Genomic DNA, 21,774 nt, shown 5'->3' with positions numbered 1-21,774 from the left:
ACATGTGTATAAACTAAAAACGGTACAAATTATTGCTGTTTGGTGTAAGAGATGTGAATGTGAAAATTTTCTTAATGACATTTTCTGCCAAAATGTAAAGTAATTCCGGAAAGTTTTCCTTTTTGCCTGATACCAGCATCGATTTATATGATTAGAGATAGGTTGCATAAGTACTAAGGTAATGGTATTTCTATGCTGTAGTCTGTGCTCGTGTAATTTGTTTATTATTCATCCTCTATTATGAAATTTTTATACCCCTTAAAAATGATTACCATTATATTAAAGAACAGGTAAAACAAAATTTGAGTTAAAAAGTAGATATAGAACAGTGGAGTATGCCCATATTTTGTCTCTCTTCGACACTTAATGGCTCAATTAATTTTTAATTTGATTATGTTTGTACAAAATGTTTGATAAAATTTGTTTGCGTAAAAGTACAACTCAATTGGAAAATTTTCCGAATTTACAGAAGACGTTCTGGTGAATGACAGGAATATTTTTCCCCCAGAAATATTTTTTCCAGAAAACATTTCTACTGAATGGTTAGTGTTCGTGTGCCGCTGACCACGACGTGACACCTCGCAGTCACGCGGTGGGACCGAGGCCCGGACTCACGGCTCAGGGGTGTAGAACGGGTCGGACGAGTGCCGGATGTACTGCGTGCAGTGGAACACTCGGAACGCCAGGCCGGCCAGGAAGTCGCGCGGAGTCAGGTAGCCCGCCACGGGACGCAGCTGGAAGCCCGTCTTGCCTGCCGACACAACACTCGCCTGCAGCCCGCACAACACCTGCGGCTGCGGGGAACATCCATACCTTCACAGCAGCTGGCTGCCCGTCTTGCCTGCCGACACAACACTCGCCTGCACCCCGCACAACACCTGCAGCTGCGGGCCACATCCATACCTTCACAGCAGCTGGCTGCCCGTCTTGCCTGCCGACACAACACTCGCCTGCAGCCCGCACAACACCTGCAGCTGCGGGCAACATCCATACCTTCACAGCAGCTGGAAGCCCGTCTTGCCTGCCGACACAACACTCGCCTGCAGCCCGCACAACACCTGCAGCTGCGGGCAACATCCATACCTTCACAGCAGCTGGAAGCCCGTCTTGCCTGCCGACACAACACTCGCCTGCAGCCCGCACAACACCTGCAGCTGCGGGGAACATCCATACCTTCACAGCAGCTGGCTGCCCGTCTTGCCTGCCGACACAACACTCGCCTGCAGCCCGCACAACACCTGCAGCTGCGGGGAACATCCATACCTTCACAGCAGCTGGCTGCCCCTCTTGCCTGCCGACACAACACTCGCCTGCACTCCGCACAACACCTGCAGCTGCGGGCAACATCCATACCTTCACAGCAGCTGGAAGCCCGTCGTGCCTGCCGACACAACACTCGCCTGCAGCCCGCACAACACCTGCAGCTGCGGGGAACATCCATACCTTCACAGCAGCTGGCTGCCCGTCTTGCCTGCCGACACAACACTCGCCTGCACTCCGCACAACACCTGCAGCTGCGGGCCACATCCATACCTTCACAGCAGCTGGCTGCCCGTCTTGCCTGCCGACACAACACTCGCCTGCACCCCGCACAACACCTGCAGCTGCGGGGAACATCCATACCTTCACAGCAGCTGGAAGCCCGTCTTGCCTGCCGACACAACACTCGCCTGCAGCCCGCACAACACCTGCAGCTGCGGGCCACATCCATACCTTCACAGCAGCTGGAAGCCCGTCTTGCCTGCCGACACAACACTCTCCTGCAGCCCGCACAACACCTGCAGCTGCGGGGAACATCTATACCTTCACAGCAGCTGGAAGCCCGTCTTGCCTGCCGACACAACACTCTCCTGCAGCCCGCACAACACCTGTAGCTGCGGGGAACATCCATACCTTCACAGCAGCTGGCTGCCCGTCTTGCCTGCCGACACAACACTCGCCTGCACTCCGCACAACACCTGCAGCTGCGGGCCACATCCATACCTTCACAGCAGCTGGCTGCCCGTCTTGCCTGCCGACACAACACTCGCCTGCACTCCGCACAACACCTGCAGCTGCGGGCCACATCCATACCTTCACAGCAGCTGGCTGCCCGTCTTGCCTGCCGACACAACACTCGCCTGCACCCCGCACAACACCTGCAGCTGCGGGGAACATCCATACCTTCACAGCAGCTGGAAGCCCGTCTTGCCTGCCGACACAACACTCGCCTGCAGCCCGCACAACACCTACGGCTGCGGGGAACATCTATACCTTCACAGCAGCTGGAAGCCCGTCTTGCCTGCCGACACAACACTCTCCTGCAGCCCGCACAACACCTGCAGCTGCGGGGAACATCCATACCTTCACAGCAGCTGGCTGCCCGTCTTGCCTGCCGACACAACACTCGCCTGCAGCCCGCACAACACCTGCAGCTGCGGGCCACATCCATACCTTCACAGCAGCTGGCTGCCCGTCTTGCCTGCCGACACAACACTCTCCTGCAGCCCGCACAACACCTGCAGCTGCGGGGAACATCCATACCTTCACAGCAGCTGGAAGCCCGTCTTGCCTGCCGACACAACACTCGCCTGCAGCCCGCACAACACCTGCAGCTGCGGGCCACATCCATACCTTCACAGCAGCTGGAAGCCCATCTTGCCTGCCGACACAACACTCGCCTGCACTCCGCACAACACCTGCAGCTGCGGGGAACATCCATACCTTCACAGCAGCTGGAAGCCCGTCTTGCCTGCCGACACAACACTCGCCTGCACTCCGCACAACACCTGCAGCTGCGGGCAACATCCATACCTTCACAGCAGCTGGAAGCCCATCTTGCCTGCCGACACAACACTCGCCTGCACCCCGCACAACACCTGCAGCTGCGGGCAACATCCATACCTTCACAGCAGAAAATTTATATAAGATCAACAAACTTGTGTTTGGTTATGGCATGTCTCATCCTTGGTTGGCAGTGTTTATTTTAATTGGCATTTACTTTTTTTTCCCTCAATGCACGATTTATGCCATTAGCGCTATCGTTGTTATAGTGCGATGTGTTGTCAGATAAAAGCCATAGAGTATGAACGTTTCAGACACAACTTGTAACGCGGAGAATATTTAAAGATGTATCTTAAACATTGCACGAGGTTTGTTCAAAACGTAAATGAAATCGTGTAAATTCGCGGGTTTTAGTAGTCCTATTCCCACAAGTTTTTAAGTTTTTGTGTTGGTAAACATTTCTGAAAAGTATGTGAACATGTTTAGCCATATTGTACGTTTAGTTTGTTTTCAGCTGTCAAAAATGTTACATTTGTTTTGGCACCAATGGTGATTTGTCATTTTATTTTTTTTGTTTAAGAAAATGGATTGCAGTATTTGCATTAAATGTTGTTTTAATAGTGGAATAAAGTTTGTCAATATTTTAGAATTGTTAAATGTTTTAGCACAAACACTCAGCTCCGGACGAGGTCTCAGCAGTCCGAGAAGCTGAGCTTGGCCACGCGCCGGCAAGTGCGGCGACCAGCAGAATGCCAGCGTGCGGCGGGAAGTAGCTAACCAGGAGTCTGTTCGGCCTCGTTTCATACTAAATATTTTGGATCTGTTTTAGCATAGCATATATATATACATATATATAGAACGCCTTGTTATTAGTAGAGTCCGACAGCCGAAATAACTTCGCCTATGAAATAATAGTTGGTTTTTACAAGAATAAAAAAAATTTAAAATTTATTAGAATCAACGATGACATAGAACATAAGATTTGTAATATTGAAAAGCCGGGTGGTAAAAATCTGACAACAGTGGGCGTCATTTACTTTCTGTTGCGATTTAAGAGTGAGACACACCGAATTCCGGGGTTTCTATGGTTTATTACATCATAATATTCAGCTATGAAAGTCTGAATGTTCCCTGCAGCACATGTCAAAAATATCTCACATTGTCTTAAACAGAGTGTACGACATGTATAGAGAGTTTACGTACGAGCTCTGATAAAAGCATCCAACAAAACTGCCGCACGAGCAGCTATGCAGGTTTCTGTAGAGTAACCTATCCCATGATGCGTTAGCCACAGTTCCTGCTATTTAGTTTTCTAATGCGTTTTACAGTTCATTTACTGTGGCATACGTGCTTTTATTTACTATTTACTCGAAACATCAATGCCTACAGAAATATTTTCATAAGCACTTATTATTGCGGTATTAAAAAAATCCCACCAATAAACTAGCGACATATTTTATCTCTGAGAGCATCTTAAAACAGTGCTTCTGATTTGCCAAAAATCTAACTTGTGGGAAATCTTCTGGACCAAATTGCGACCGACCAAACACTAAAACTTTCTTACCGTGAATTATTCATATACGTGGCCGTGGAAGCTTACAAGAAGCCTTAAGAGGAACATTCCATCGCGGCATACTCACTTTAGTAGGAACGTAACAAAAATTCAATGTACCAGCACTTAGCTGTAGACACATCTGGAATATTATGCAAATTTCAAAGCCAACTATGGAATGGAAGTCTGAAAAGAAGAAAATAAGAGGGAAGTTCGCTCCTGATTTTTCGGGGCCCTAATATTTGGGAGAGTGGGCTTACCTAGGGGAGGAGGGGACGGGGGAGTACAATAGACGCTAAAGAAAAGGTGGTCTTAAGAAAATTAAAAAAAAAAAAAAAAAAAAAATCTTTAGTTCAAAGTTTTTAAGCCAATTAGGAACTTAAATAGTTCTTTAATTGAGTCATGCAATGGAGAATTTTGATTTAATACAATTTTTTAGACAAACGTCATTGCAGTTTTGCACTGTTTGTAAATTCATATATGTATACAAATAAGAAATAAAACATGAAAAAAAAAAAATAACTCACAGAAAACAGTTATAAGTCTTTCTGTTTGTGCCTGATGACGGGAAACGATTCCAGTTCCCGAAACGTCACAACTGTTTTGTCATAGGAAACCTAATGTATTTGTCGTAGTTGTGTTGTCCTTAATACATGTTTATCTTCATCGTTGTGTTCGTATATTTGCTGAGTTGTCCAGGTTTTGTTGTCCGTTTGCATTTACTGTTATTGTTGAAACTGTCTCGTCGTTGTTAGCTCACTGAGTTCGTCTGCGCTGTTATTATTTTTCATGACTAAATTCATTCCACAGAATTCTTGTTCTGTCTGATATTTAAGTCTGAATGTGTTCGTCTGTGCTGTCGTCGTTGTGTTGTCCATTATAACTGTTTAGGCTCATCGTTGGGTTTATCTGTTTGAAATAAGCTGATTTAGGCTTGTTTGCTGTAGGTTTTTTTTTTCATTGTTAATTTCTTATTTTGATTGTATGTATTTTTTCCCGTGACTAATAGTGAAAAACTGAAATGGCGTATGTCTAAGAAATTGTATTAAATCAGGAACTTAAATTTTGAGAATGATTTTGGTAATTTATCAATATATTTAATGAACAAACAATTAATAACAATAAAATAAATTTAGCGTTATTAAAAAGTAATAATATATTTAACGTTAGATAGTAAAAAAATTGTTCAATTTAAGACAAACATTTTACTTTACATGCATGTTTGTATAGTAAAGGAGCTGGCGCAGGGCTCTGCTAAGCGCAAGCTTGAAGTGTTTGAGCGGATGCTCGGGTCTGGAGCTACCCCTGAAGGAGCTCGGGCTACCCGCCAGGGCTGCCTACCCACCAGGCGTGAACTGCATAAACATCATGCGTCTAATACCTACCCACCAGGCTAAAACTGCTTCTCCAAAAGGCAAGAACAATTTACCCACCAGGCGTTAGCTGCCTACCCACAAGACGTAAACTTGCTTTCCACCAGTGGTCATCTGCCTCCACTGCAGACGTGTGTTTCTCACCTACCAGGCGTTAGCTGCCTAGACACCTTGTATGTGCTCCCCACCCGCCAGGCCTGAGCTACTTATCCACCAGGCGTAACATCTGCCCATTTGTTTAAGAGCTGCCTACCCACCAGGGGTAATCTGCCTACCCCAAGGCACGAGCTGCATACCCACATGGCGAACGCTGCCTACCTACAATGTGCGAGCTACCTACACATATGCATCAGCTACCTAACAGGCGTCACCTGACTAAATACCATACGTCAGCTGCCTAACAACCAGGGTTAGCTGCCTAATCACTAAGCATCAGCTGCATACCCAACAGCTATACCACAAGCTATGAGCTGTTAACGCACCTGGCTTCCTACCCAAAGGGCGTGAGCTGACTGCCATCCAGGGGTGAATTGTCAAACCACCAGGCGTGAGCTGCCTATTGACCAGGCGTGTGCTTCATACCCAACAAGCATTAGCTGCCTACCCGCCCGGCGTGAGCTGCATGCCAAGCCAGTGTGAAATGCCTACCCAATAGGCGTCATCTTTCTACCCACCAGGTATGAGGTGCCTTACCAACAGTCGTAACTGCCTACCCACCAGGTGTCATCCTTGTACCTCCTAGGAATCAGCAGCCAACACAACTGTCGTTAGCAGCCTTTGCAGTGAGCTGCCTAGCTACATGGCGTCAGCTGCATGAGCTGGTTACCTAACATGCCTGAGCTCCATACCCATCAGGCGTAATTTGCATACCGTGTCAGTTGTATATCGATATGTTGTAAGCTGCCTACCCACAAATCGGCATTTACCTACCCACCAGGCGGCAACTGCCTCCCCACCAGGCCCTTTATGCCTACCCACCAGAGTAAGCTACTTAGTCACTAGACACCATATACTTAACCAAACTTATTGAACAGCCTACCCATCATGCGTCAGCTGCCTAACCAGCTAGAAGAAGCAGACTACCCACAAGATGACAACTGCCTACCGACAAATCATGAGCTTCCTACAGGCATAGCTGGTACCCACCAGGCTGCCTCCGACCTGGCTAGAGCTGACTACTCATCAGAGGTAGGCTTCCTACCCACCCGGCGTGTGAATACCCCCAAGCGTGAGCTATCAACCCACCAGGCGTATGCTACGTAACCACCAGGCATGAGCTGCCAATCCACCATGTGTCAACTACCTACCCATCAGGGAGCCTTTAGCCGGGGAAGGGGGTTCCCCCTTATATTTTGAAAAAAAATGTAATAATTGCGTTTAAATAGGATATGTTATTATAAAACAGTTTAAATACAGATTTTTTTTTATATCGTTCCAAAAGGATATTAAATCTTAGTTTTGAGGTCATATTTTGAAGGGGGAAAAAAAGGCTCTCGGACACATCTACTGTGCGGGGTATTCCATATTCTTCCACCCCCGGATAGGTTGGTCCCCCCCCCTTCCCCCCATCAATTGTTCCTAACGGCGCTGGTGTCACCAGGCATCAACACTCTCCCATCCAGGAGTCAGTTGCCTATCCACAAGGCGTATGCTGCCTATCCACCAGGTGTCAGCTGTCTACTTACCAGGAGTGAGCTATTGTAAGATATAGACGCTTGTTGCGTCGTATCCAAGCGTCTCTAAAAATTTGATAGTCTTCGAATGTTCGCACGAATTTTCTTCTGAATTTTCACACTACGTTTCGCGTAAGTTTTGTTATGATTTCGGTTACTTACTTGTGCGTGAATTTCTGTAATAATGTTCAGATTCAACTAAAACAAAATAACTTGTATTGGTACGATTAAGAAAATTGTTTTAACTCTCAGAAAAATTCATGAAGTGGAGAGAACTGAATTTTTCACATATCTATCTAACAGTGCCAAACGAGTCAAGCCAAATTTAGATGATATTTGTTTTATAGCGTATTATGTGCTAAAAGTTCATTTGCTATCGTACTATAGCATCGGGACTCACTTGAATATTTTTTTAAAATCTATATCGATAGCAATAATAGGCTAAGATAAAAGTTTTAGCTAAATCCGACAATCATAAGTCCAGGTACAATGTTAAGTACCTGTGGCTGTATGCAAAATCTTCCTCATTTGGAAGAAGCGAATCATAAGTTCCTTCTCGCAGGTCACACACATGTGGCTGTTGATGGAAAAACATACTCGTATCATTGAAACTACTTTTATTTTCTTTTTTACTTTCCTGTAAAGTATTGTGACCTAGGGTCGTTTGGTACAGATTTATCATTTACGCAGTGTTGTGTTGTGTTGTGCTGTTTACATCACTGAGAATACTACTTGTTACTTTAAACAACTGAGCATTCAAGACTTAAGTAGAAGGAAAAATTATTAAGTTTTTTTTTTTTTTTTCAAAATGCGGTAAAATCACTCACGTTTTAAGAAGACGTTCACATCTTGCAGTTGAGGTATGTTATCTTCCCTGTAACGAAGAAACATCAGCAACAGTCACTACAGTGTTGTATATAGATATGTATGCATGTGGTAGTAGTGCTCCAATGGGATGGTCTCACCTGTAGCCGCAGTACTTGACTAGTTGCGGCCAGTTCTCCAAGTACTCCTTGCAGGCGTGTTTCACGTACAGCTTCTGCAGCTCTCTGAACACGGTTCCCCTGCAAACTCCAAGCAACGTTAGTCACTGGCTGATCGCAGTGGAGGCCCTACACTTTGCGGGGTCCTGGACAATTAAATTTTACAGGGGCAAATGAAAATGGGCCTTTTTCCAGGGAACCTGGATAGTATTTAATGACCCAGAAAATATGTTAAATGTAGGTAGGTACTCTTGCAATCAACTTTTAAGAAAAATCAGGCACTTCAATTTCAAGAATTTTGGCTAGTATATTTGAAGACATTTTGATGGTATTCCTGGATATATTATCCTCCGATTAGCTTTATAAATGCTTGCGATCTGTGAATTAGGTATTGACTAGTACTTTAAATTTCATGTAGTAACAATCTAATTTTCCTTCTCCCTTAATGTCCATATTTCTAACCGAGAACCAGACAAAGAAGGAAGGTAATGAAGCCGGTTGCCCGACTTGCCCTGCCCTGCAGTCGCCTCTGAGCTGATGAGCGTCTAAAGCAGTGACGACCAACTTCACTCTTTTCGGGAGTCAGATATCATATTTGAAACTAATCTGAAGGCCGGACAATATTAATTAGTATTACATTTCTTACAACAATTTATTTAATGTGTTATTCAGGTCAGTAACCACTAAATACTGTAAACAGTCCGTATTCAGTCCTTATTTTCTTGTCATGACTATTATTTTTTTATAATTAATTTATATTTTAATAGAGTAAATTTGTATGTTTGTAATTATGTAATGGTGAAGAGAGCAACATTATTAGGAGCCATTTCATTCCACCCAGAGTTTGACTTTGGTACTATTTAATTTCTGTTTGGCAATTACATATTTCTTTGAGTTATTATTCCGTTTTAGACCATCCATGCACCAAACGGATGTCTTCAGTTATTTTTCTCTTTTCCAAGGTTTTATTAGTTTCAATCTATAGTATTTCTCATAGCTCTCTTGTTCCTGGGTTATCAAAAGTTAAGTTAGAGAATTTTTGGGTTTATTATAGTGAATGTATGGAAGTACGCCATTAAGAAAGCAAGAATTTTTTTGTGTGAGCGCTATAGCTAGAGCTCTTCAGGAAGTTCAAGGATTAGGAATATCTTATTTTTATCTATCATAGTTTGGGAGTTACGACGTTCCCTATACACCACGTCGGTAGCAATCGTTGAATAGTGCAACACGACGACGATGAAGTAGAGCCTATTGCCAAGAGGTCGGCGCTGGGGAGCTCTTTCTGAACTATAGGATTTTCAGATGCCATAGAAATCGTGGATTCCTCATCTTCGTTCCAGTAACACATCTCGTAGCCGTAGTTAGCGTTTTCAGCCATCGACGTTCCAGCCATCGTGAGGACGCACCAATGGTCCAGACGATGCGGAGATCATCTCTGCAGTCACTTAGTAGCTAGTAGCCGACGACTTGTGTGTTCACTATTTGCAGAAACAGATTCCTATCACTTATGTATCGCATCATAGCTTACCGGCCCGTATCGGTAGTACTGAGGTTTGCTCACTTCGTGGCATAAATTTTACGTCAAAAACGTAATGAATATTGTACAATTATACGTAATAGTTATTATCCTAAACCTCAAATATTAAAGGTTGTAATAACTTTCTGTTATTATAATTTAATATAAATGGAAAGTTTATTCGAATACATTGAATGATTAGAAAGATAAATATATTTGTTTTCTTATCGACTAGAGGTGAGATCACATGCATGATTTATTAAACTAAATGCGATATCAAGTGCCAAATTGGAATTGATGCGTTACTTTAAGTCTGTTTGCAATAAATCTTACGACAGAACACTTACAATATCTAAAGGCTAAAATAATATTACTATTTTACTCTAACACTTACACAGATTATTTTTTTTATTTATTCTATAGCGGAATTTACTTACGCACTAATGCTAGCAGTGAAATGTTAGTTAAACTGCTAGGCATAAACAAAAATAGCCAATACCATTTCATTTAATGAAATTATGGGATCATTCATCAGGCACGTCTATCGTGTGTGCTAGTTTCCGCTACAGATAAAATATTTGGTATGTGATGAAGAAACAAGAAATAACTTTAAATCTAGGAAGAAGTTCCATTAAATAATATATGAATCACAAAATCATAAATAATATTTTTGAAGTTATATATGATGAGAGTGAATTTTTACGGCGCGTGCATACCATGCAACGAACTCTTTACTGGATGACAAAAGGTTTCATCCAAAGCAAAACTAAATACAAATAAAAATTATAATGTGCTTTTAAATCTTATTCTTTTACTGGTCCATATCATTAAACACATTTATTTATGGTGAAAATTAGTGATAAAAATTGTGCTTCAAGTGTATTTTCAAGTGAATGTATACAAGTGAGGTTAGTTTATACTTCTTTAAGAGTGTTATGAAAAAAATATGTGAATGAATTTTTACGATGCGCACATAGCGTGCAACAAAAATTTACAGGATGAAGAAAAGGCTACTTACAAATAAAATTATATAAGTGTTTTTAAATCCTATACTTAGAGTGATTAATATTGAATAGCTACTGGTCCATATAATTATAAACATTTATTGTGAATATAAGTGATGTAAATTGTTTTTATATACTTTTTCACGTGAATTTATGTAAGAGAGGGTTTTTTCCAGTATATACAACGATGTCAGGTTGCTTGTAAGTTTCCTTCGTCGCTGGCAGGGAGTGTTTGTAGAAGGTTTAGTAGTCTCCTGGTCAATTTCAAACAGTGTTTGTAAGGTTATGTTCTCGAACGTATAATTTATTTTAATTATATATATTAAATTATTATTTAACAAATAATTAATTGATTTATTTAATTTTATTATAATTTTTGAAATTTTTTTCCAAATTTATAGCATACAAATTATGGTTTTTCAAGATGGTGGCCGTAACAAAAAGTGCAAAGGTGTTTTTTAAAATATATTTTATTAAAATTTATTTAATTATTTTTTTATAAATTTTAAAATTTTTCCTGAATTTCTAGCATTAAAATTACGAATTTTCAAAATGGCGGACATGACATTTTACTGACGATATATATATATATATATATACACCTAGACATAAGTGGTGGGAGGTCAGTCTGCCAGCGGCTTCCGTGGAGAAAGGATCGATCGCCATTTTTTATTTATTTTTGTCCTCTTCGGGTTCAAACCGAGGACTCCGAGCTCCATGTCGTAGGTGTATGTTTTTTTTAAATATTTCCTACTAAAATTTTATTAATTAAATTTGTTATAAATTTATAAATTTGTTCATTAAAATCTGATAAAAAATAAAGATTTTCAAGATGGCGGCCGTAACGGAAATTGCACAGGTGACGTCATAATTCAAAATGGCTGCTATGGCATCCTAATTTTCAAGGTCATGGCCTCGGTGGCTTAAAGCGGCTAGCTCTTAGGACTTTTAAGCCGCTTTTAGGATTTTGGGCAAAAAGACTTATGAAGTTTTTCGAAATACTAATTTTTGAATTATAAAATTTTTGTGATTTTTTGGAGGAATATTTTTCCAAAAAACGGGAAATTTTGGCGCATTTTGTCACGTTTGGACAAATTTTGGCAAATTTTGAAGGTCAAGGTTATCCAAGATGGCCGCCGTGACGTCAGAGCAATCGGTCATTGACCCGGCTCCAGCTCCACGCGCCTGGCGCCTGGCGCAGGACCGGCCAATACATACTACTATTGTCTCTCAATGTACAACACGTCTCTTCTGCTGCTTCCATTCTCTTTACATGTTTACTTTATCATGTCGTGTCCTAATTTATTTTTTCTGTCAGAAATTTACCAGTCTTGACAGATTCACATTATTCGATATTGTTCTCAAATCCATGGCTACTCCATAATAATTTTCTGTAAAAGCTAGTATTACCAGTATTATTATTAAAACCTTCCCTTCGCGTCACAGAATGACAACTAAACAACAACACAGGAAAAACAACAACTAAGTACTATTCATATAATCTTAGGAAACCCATTTTATTAATTTTTCTCTTGCAATACTGTGTCTCGTTTCCTCGACGCAGATTCTTAATACTTTTCACTGTAGAACATGTAGTGTTTTTCAAGTGTGTTATAATTATATACCAGTTACACGCACATATCCGTTCTAACACTAACATTTTTCTCACTAGACAACCAAAACATACCTACACTGGTCTTTACGTGATTATTAAATTATTGCTTAGACCAAACCATCTATCAAATTTAATATTTTTCGTAAAGGACTCTCACTCAAGATGTTTTTTTTTTATCATCTCCGAAAACAAGCAAAATTATCGTAAGGAGATAGCACACACACCAAGTGCTAGTCAATCATGTGGTAAGGACCATATGTTCGGCGCCTATCTCGGGCATAGAAGCCACTTTATATTTTTTTCTTGCCTCGTGTAGAAAAATAATTTCCAATACAAGTGAAGTCAAAATTATTCACGTACCGCTAGTCAAACCACCTAAATTAAAGTTCTTTAAAAACAAAGGTTTTAAAAATGTCTCAATGATCGAGCCAGAGACTGGTCCAACGAGGCATGCCTACGGACGCCTGCAGATGAACATTGACCCCGCACACGAGAGTTGCGAGCTTGCAGAGTGCCCCGACAGCCTGATGTTCGCTTTCCCCCGCAGCCGGCTAGGAGGTGTTGCTGGAGTTTTGGGGAGGGGGGAGGGGAGGCGTCAATTGTCTTCGTTTGCCAGGTAGCACGGCCGTCCGGGCGCGGGCCGACTGGCAGCTACAGGCGCCCCACTCGCATGAATGGCGGCCCTAATTGGCCTGATTGCCCCGACGCCACGCCTCCGCGTCTTCCCGAGAACACCCGCGTCGGCGGCGCGAGCGAGCAGATCCCTCGCCATGGACTCGCTGTCGTCAACGTGCGGGTTTTATTTTCATTTTAATAATATCACACGCGCCATCGATGTTTACAGGTTATCACTGTGCGTGAAGACATGTCAGTGACTTCAGAGATGAATCTAGAAAACAAAACCTTTTAAAAAAAAATACGTACACGAATAAAATATGCGCCAGTGTAACGATCTTTAGAAAACAAAATTCTAAAGCTCAGTCCAGTAACGTCACGCTTCGCGATGCGATGGAAATAGAAAAGAATTTCTAATCGGGATATCTGTCGCGCCCACGATTTGAACGCCGCAGATGCGTGGAACGTGACTGGTTAGAATGTTATTTCATTCGCATCGCGTTTTTGATGTGTAAACGTCTTAGCTCTCGATATACGCCATTTGGTAGGAGTAATTTCGTGAATCTGGAATGGAAGCCGATGTTACACAAAGGACAAAGATGGCGGACCCAAGTGAAGTAACATAAACCAGTGCACGGTCACTTTTGTAAACATTAGGGTATATAACAAACGTATTGTTGTGCCAAATGAAACTTTATGATGGTGAAACTACCTTGACTATATTAGTCATAGTAAAAAGTAATCTCAATTTCTAAAATACCTAGGAAAACTGGTATTGCACTGAATATAATATAATAATTGTAATATATCAGCGGGCTCGGTAGCACAGAGTTAGAGCGCACCTCAAGGAACGTGGTTCAAATTTCGTCACTGCAATTTGTTTTAATTTTTAAAAACATTATAATATAATTATAGTTTATAAAAATAATGTTGAATCAGATCAATAAGGTTAAAGATTGTTTTTAGGAAGTATTTACAGACTAATTTAAATAGTTTAAGTAAAAACAAATATACAAAAATATACTAAGTGTTATTATACGTGTTTTAAAATGTTTCAGGTTAGTATTTTAGAAATGAAATAGAAGTATAACTTTGTGCGGAAACTTTGTGGTATTAATTGTTTAGTGAATTTTAACAAGATGGGTAGTATTTTAATAAAATTCCTTGTCAAAAATCAGGACCAAAGCAGGTGTTAAAATGTTTTCACTTCTGTTTCGCATTTATCGAAGTAATTTTAAATTGTTTAAAATTTCAGTTTGTTTCGAGCTGATATCTTCGCGTGATGGTGGAAAGCAACGTTTACGATTCAGGCAGCGATTTATAGTAGCGGCGGGCGCATAAAGTACGTGTGTGATTCGCAATCAGAAATCTTGGTTTATGAAAAGAAAATATTTTATTTATCAGTTCATTTATCAGGTTCGGGACTTTTTAAGTTTTATATGTTAAATTTTGTGTCCGAGTTTCGTATTATGAGTTTATTTGCAACATGAACAACATCAGCACACATGCCTTTACTCGTTACTAAGGTTAGATGTTTACACATCACTGAAAGACTCGATCACATTTTTTTTCTAAGGTTAATCCTTTTACTCGTTCTATAAACTGTCTGTTTTAATTGTACGTATTAATTCTTAGGCACCTACAAGCAGTGGCGTAGCGTGGGTGGGGCGGAGGGGGCGGCCCGCCCCGGGCGGCAGCCCGCGGGGGCGGGTCGCCGGTGAAGCGGGTTGAGATCTGATCTATGATTCATTCATTACATGTGTCAGACACACTATAATGTTACATTTTTATCTCAAATTTTGCGCACCAACTATTTTTTAATATTTATTTAAAAGAAAAACTGCGAAATCACTGACAGAGCTCTTTATAACGTTTGTTTGTTTACATAGGAACGGCAACATCGCATCACGCCGCGCCGCCGAGTTGAGCGGCACTCCTTATTATGTTCATTACTCATACAAAATCTTTTGTTTCACGCGTCGGCCCGTGTCGATGCCTCTCTTTCGCACTCATTGAATTTAGTACTACGCATTGTACTGTAAAGTTTGACCTTAACCCAGGGCAAACCAACAACTTCCACAAACCGGGACACAGTAAAACTCCTATATTGCCCCGTACCGCGAGCGCAGGTAAACCCAAAAAAATATTAAAACCCAAACTAATAGCACGCTTAAAAAATACTAATAAGGTTGCGAACAGTGAGAGGAGGCAGCAAGTTAAAAAGACGCAAAATTTATATGACAACATTTAATATATATATATATATAATAAAATCGTTTCATCACAAATCGGCGCATCCATCATAAAATACATACCCTATTACTACTTATAAAAAATAGCTATATAATAATACTAAAAAAAATACTTTAACAATTCCCCCCAAAAATTATAATTTGATCATATACTTCGGAGCTCCGAAAATTAAATATAATTACCAAAAAGGCATTAAAAATATATAAGAACATATTAATACAAATACAAATACAAATATAGATACGCACTGGGCGTATCACCGCTGTAAATACCAATTAACATAGGCGAAATCTAGCAAAAAATTGACACACCTTAACATGCAAATAAATATACCAAAAATTTAGCAAATTACAAATTATGGGTTTACAAGCCCTTCTCAGTTAAGCCATTTGCTAACGGTCGACGCCTTTTTTCTTCTAGGTCTGGCAGGGATTGGGTGAAACACGCTGAACGTAAAATCCCAGTTTCAGTTTTATTAGTCCGTTAATTTAAATCCCAAAAATCCACAAATTATAGTTTCGCACCGGGGGTCAAAGGGGTCAACGGGGCAGTGGCACGGCTGGCACTTCCTGTTTGACGTCGTGATGTCCGGTCACCAAATACACTCGTTTGCTCACGATTGTTTTTAATGGCAAACCCTTGCCATTATACGTTACCGTACCTGCAGGTAATTGTACGGATATGACGAATTCTTCGCCATACCGTCTTGGAGTTTATTTCGGCGCACATAATTCATCCTTGGAAAATCCTCGCGATATTCACACACGCCTCACCAACCACTCGCGTTCATCGTACCAAAGCGTTCTAAATTATATAAATAAACCCCGTTCATATTCAAAAAGGAACACACGTATACAGTTACTTCGATGTGGAACCATCACCATGGCCAACCCGCGTTTCACTTCACGTGCGCGCCCGCCTGGGCCTACCAGGCGACTCCGCTCGCCCGTCTCACCTGACGTCACACAATCAGCTGTTCTGCTCGCGCGCCGTCTAGCGCAGAGATTACCAACATATTCGGTAGTGTCCTCGAACTTTCCAGACCAATTTAATAACTTAAAATCTTAAACTTTAAAATAATAAGACTAAACAAGAGTTACAAATTTCTTTTTTAAAACAACATATAACAAACTTAAATCCAAAATTTCTCGTATTACCAGAGCATCCGAAAGATTAATAAAATACGTTAACCATTTCTGCCAACATAAACATTATCAAAGGTATCAGCTGTAGCACACATGCTACAGTACTGATCTTTGTTTGTTTTAGTGCATCGTGAAGTACCGTTACGCAATCACGCTTTACTCGTATGTTTGTTTCGCGAGGGTTTCGGATACGGAACGAAAGTCATTTTGATTGTGTTTCGATCTTTTAAATACTGTTGAATCTTCTAAAACTAAACATTTAGAACTTTACCCAATCTTTGAACTAGTTTTTGAAAATGAAAAGAGTCAAAGAAAGCGGTGCGGAATTCCGCAAAAAAAAAAAAAAAAAAAAAAAAAAAAAAAAAAAAAAAAAGCTAAGAAAGAAGCAGATGCGAAGAAGTCTCAAGGTGCATTACTGAAATATTTTAGTTCCAGTTCTGGTTCGAAAGCCACGTTAACGTCTTCGGTGGCATCCTGCAGCAGCGGAAGTGATTCCAGTGTAAGTAGGTATATGATTCCTCCATCTAGAATCATGCATGGCCTAGAATTACTCCAGTTATTTATTATTATTATTTATTTATTGTTTACAAAAGTTACAAAAATTTCTTACATTAGTCTCGCAAAACCTATTCACCTAGGTTTGTCTGCGAGTACGGAGTCACACTCGTTCATTAAATCTTATTCACTTAAAATTGCTCTAATAGCTGTTTGAACATTGATTATTGTTTAAAAAGTATGGAGTATATTAACATAAATTACATTGAGTTAAGGTACATCTTTTTAAGTTTACGACTGAATTTTGTCCTGCTACTTGAATTTAAAACTTCAATAGGAGATGTTTTATAAATCTAGTAGGGGAAAGGAGTATAAGAGTGCGCACTTAGAAAGTTGGTAATTTTTTAGGGCAGTAATTGAAATGATATCTAAACACAAATTTTACAGAACATGCTTTACTCAATCAGGAAACATCAGAATTTTTTTCTAGCAATTATGATTTAAACATGAGACGAATAAAAATGTTTTACAAAATAATTCCAAATGCGTACTCTTGGCCTACTATGCGGGTAAGAGTCCGCATCAGTGAGGGTAAGAGTCCGCATCAACAGTAGTCGCACACAAAAGGTCCATAGCCTTCATAACTGGAACATCCTTCATGCCACCAGTCGTTGCATATTCCACACTGGATCCAGTCTTCGTCATAGGATTCTTTACAAGCAGGGCAGGTAGTTACTTCAGTGGATGGTTCACCATGACTTGTAGAGGGACCTTGACTTTGAACAGTTTCAAAATTGGCTCTAAGTTTATTTTTTGACTTTACTTTCTTTGTATTCGCATTCTTTGTCTCGGCCTCATGTCTTGTTTTCAGTAGAGCTCGATCAGCTTTTGCCTTCTCTATTTCTTGCTTTGCCTTCTCTTTCTCTTCTAATATATTTTTGTAAGGGGATGAAGTTATGATATTTGATTTTTGAGCTGGTCTTTTGTTTTTGCTTTCTTGCCGCTTATGTTGTGGAAGTGGCAGAACTGACTGAATTTGAATGCGTATTGTGCCAGATGTTGTGGGTTCTGAAGAAAGCAAATTGCCATTTTCTTGATCGTTATTCAAATTATTGGAATCACAGTTCTTCTCAACTTCAGTAGACATGGTTTCAGGTTGATGTAGGGCTAGCCCTAAGCCCTCTTCATTAGAAATTTGAGCAGTCACCAATGATGGAGCAAACATATCTTCGCTTATGACATCAGGATCATATGGCTCTATTCCAGTAGCTTTGAATGCTCTTTCAGCAAGTTTTACACTCGCAGTGGCACTGTACGCAGCACCAAAAATGCCTGCAACTTGGTAAAGAGTTATCACCTTTCCTGGATTTTGTACTAGCCACTTTTCTGCTTCAGTTGCATATGCTGTCTTCAGTGGTGCAAAAACAACCCTATCCAGAGGCTGGGTAAGATGACTACCATGTGGGGGTAGGGTTAAAAATGTTATGTGGTTTTCCCTGCAAAATAAAACTGCACCGAGAGAACAGTGAGTTGAGTGGTTATCTGCTATTAAGAGAACTGGATCGTCTAGTGATGGTTTGACATACATTGCAAAGTGTTTGAGCCATTCAATAAAAAGATCTGTGGTCATGTATCCTGTGTCACTGATCAGAGGCAAAGTTCCTGTCGGAGCATCTTTGTAGAGCATGTTATTCATTCTTTTTCTGGGAAAAATTAGTGCAGGTGGCACATAAAAACCTGTAGCGCCAATGGAGCATACAGCAGTTACAGTTTGCCCCCTTTCTGCGCTAGACACCTTGCAGACAGTTTTTTTTCCTTTGGGGCTAATTATCTTGGGTGTTTTGTTGGGAACCGTAGTGACCCCTGTTTCGTTCATATTGAAGATCCTGTGCGGTGGAAACTTTTTTTCGAGACGACACTGCTTCAAGTTTTCAAAAAATCTTGAAACTTGAACTTTATTGAAACCCACCGCTCTTGCAACACTGCATAATTCTGGCGCACGAACAGAAAGTTTGTGGCGTTTGCAAAACCCTTTTAACCAATCTTTTCCTGCCAACTTTTTTTCTTGGTTGAATCTTTCAGAAACTCCATTCTTCTCTGCAAAATCAAAAGCTACTTTCATTATGTGCTTTCTTGTAAGGCCGTAGAACCTGTTGTCCAAATCTTTACAATGCTGTGCAAGTTCTTTTTCCATTTCATCTGACAAAGCATTTTTAAAGCGCCCAAGTGATACCGGAACCGTCCCCTGCAACAAACAGAGCCATAACTTTGTAGCCTAGACCACAAAATAAAAACTAAAATAAAACGGAATCCCTAGGCTAAAAGAAAAGGAACTGTTTTGAAGAAAGCGCAAAATATGTGGTTAGGTTTTTTACCCTGTCAAATGTTTCGTTTGAAATAGGCCCTACTAAATGTTTTTAATGGCAAAGTATTTAAATGCTTTGTGCAACTAAGAAATAGGCCCTAATACATTTACAGAAAACATGTTTACTTAACACTACAAATAATTTATCATTAAACAATTGTAGGCATATCTATGGTAGCCTACTGGAATGTATGTAGGTCTACACCACGATGTCTACACATAATATTTAATGGCCTTCAAAAAACTGTTTCATTTTTTCATGCAGCCATGCAAACAAAATTTACTTACTGCTTTGAGTCTTTTCCTTAATGTGCTTTCCTTAATTCCCAAATCTCTGGCCACTTTCCTTTTACTGTCACCAGCCTCTATTTTCCGTTTTGCTTCATCTAAGATGTCCTGTGTGGTCAGAACCCTCTCACTTTTTCGCTTGTATGGAGCCATTCATAAAGATATCATATCTGCAACAATGAAGGTAAATTCACATCAAAATAATAAATAATGTTAATAGAAACAAGTATTTATGTATTATTTAGTATTGCTGTTATCACTACACTTAAAGTAATATGATACATTTCCATAGAGAAAAGTTTCTTTTGATAACAGTGGAACAAATGTGGGAGGCTAAGAGTACGCATTCACAAACCCAGTGCGCACTCTTAGCCACATACGTAGTGTTTCGTTACATCGTCAACAGATAGCAGCACAGTACACATAGAGAACTGCTAACCACGCCATGTTGTTCTCGACATGACGTACTTTATTATGAAATAAACTTTAAACGAAATAACAAATCTTAAAGAGTTCAAAAACACTAAATTGTTTACTAAAAAAATTACATACCTTTTACAGTAAATCACTTATTCCTCTATAACTTCCAGGCAAAATACACGTAACTCGAAACAACTTAGTAGGAAACAGCGTTCACGCATACACACCTAAACACCGCACTGGCATTAGCTTGCAGTGATACCAACATAATAAAAATGATCTGCGTACTCTTACCCGACTGCGCACTCTTATACTCCTTTCCCCTAGTAGTCTAGGAATATATATATATATTTTTTGTTTTTGGATAACTTGATTATTTATGGTACCTGTCATACAAAGAAAACATAATTTTTCATTTAGCTCAAAAATGGCACCAACGATTTTTCTCAAATTTCTCGTCATTTTATATTTTAATAACATCTATAACATGGCTTACTCAGTCAGTTTTTACCGGGAAACTCTAAAAAAGGTTGCTGCCATACAAAATCAATTTTGTTTGTAAATTTTCCTATAAGCCCGGCAAACCGCGCCGTCACCACAACCACTTTTGTTTTGTGATAGATAAAATACTTATTTGAAATTCGAACGTGTCCTCCGGCCAATATTCATGGGAATACATAACTTATTTTACAGGTACAAGAAGAAGACGTACCTGCCGTCGCAGTTGGAAGTAGTTCTGGTCCCACCACAGAGCAGGGTCAAGACCAAGTCGACTCATCAAAAGTACCTCAAGCATCTAGTCATAAGCCTGCAGAAAAAGTGAATGTTGCCAAAGAAGACGTAATTGAAATCGTGCCTTCTGCTCCTGCCGAAATCAAAGATGTGAATCTCGACGATGTAGGTTGCTGGCCTTCTCCTATGACCGACGAAGTAAGAACGCTTCTAGTACGTCGCGGATCTGACTCAGTACAGCACATCGATTCCAAATTTGCCGATGTTGTTCGCTCAGGGACTTCAACGAAAGGCGGTACCCGAAAACTAACCAAAGAGTGGTTCTACAAACCATTATCTAACGGTGAAAAGGTTCTCCGAACATGGATGGTGTACTCGCCTTTGAAGCAATCCTTGTATTGTTTTTCTTGCAAGCTGTTTGGCAATTCCGGCTCTAACTTCGCATCTGAAGAAGGATTCAACAAATGGTGGAAGCTAAATCCAAGAATAGGAGACCATGAAAATAGCCTGGGCCATGAACAGAGCTTCTTGAAATGGAAGGAGTTGGAAGTTCACCTGAACTGTAAAGCAACCATCGATCAGAAACAACAAGAAGTTTTCGAAAGTGAGGAGAAGAAGTGGAGGGATGTACTGTACAGGTTGCTGAATATTATCCAGTTCTTAGCCAAACAGAATCTGGCCTTCAGAGGACATCGAGAAGACATTCGAGGAGATGATAGTGGCAATCGCGGGAACTTTCTGGAGTTAGTGCACCTCCTAGCTAAATACGACCCTCTTCTAATGGAACACCTGACAAAGATAAAGCTGGGAGCAAGAGTCTCAGTTTCGTATCTATCTCCAGAAACCCAGAATGAATTTATAAACTTACTGGGACAGCAAGTTCGATCCACCATCATCCGTCGTATTCAAGAAGCTAAATATTATTACGTAATCTTCGACAGTACACCAGACATCTCCCACAATGACCAAATGAGCCAAGTTC

At 40.6% G+C, this 21,774-nt stretch overlaps 1 protein-coding gene across 1 annotated transcript in view; it reads right to left on the bottom strand.

Annotated features, from left to right (window-relative positions):
* The window catches only part of LOC134541627 (tryptophan 5-hydroxylase 1), a 115,274-nt gene that overhangs the window by 39,179 nt on the left and 54,321 nt on the right, over window positions 1–21,774 (bottom strand). The window contains exons 6-8 of the mRNA XM_063385198.1: window positions 8,327–8,425; window positions 8,189–8,235; window positions 616–751 (exon numbers count right to left, since the gene is read on the bottom strand). Of these exons, the coding sequence (XP_063241268.1) occupies window positions 616–751; window positions 8,189–8,235; window positions 8,327–8,425 (282 nt within the window). The remainder of the gene's footprint in view (window positions 1–615; window positions 752–8,188; window positions 8,236–8,326; window positions 8,426–21,774) is intronic.

Source organism: Bacillus rossius, chromosome 1, assembly GCF_032445375.1.
Source record: "Bacillus rossius redtenbacheri isolate Brsri chromosome 1, Brsri_v3, whole genome shotgun sequence".
NCBI classification, from domain to species: domain Eukaryota; kingdom Metazoa; phylum Arthropoda; class Insecta; order Phasmatodea; family Bacillidae; genus Bacillus; species Bacillus rossius.
The sequence above is the reverse complement of the archived record's forward strand: the minus strand, read 5'-3'. Positions and strand labels throughout refer to the sequence as shown.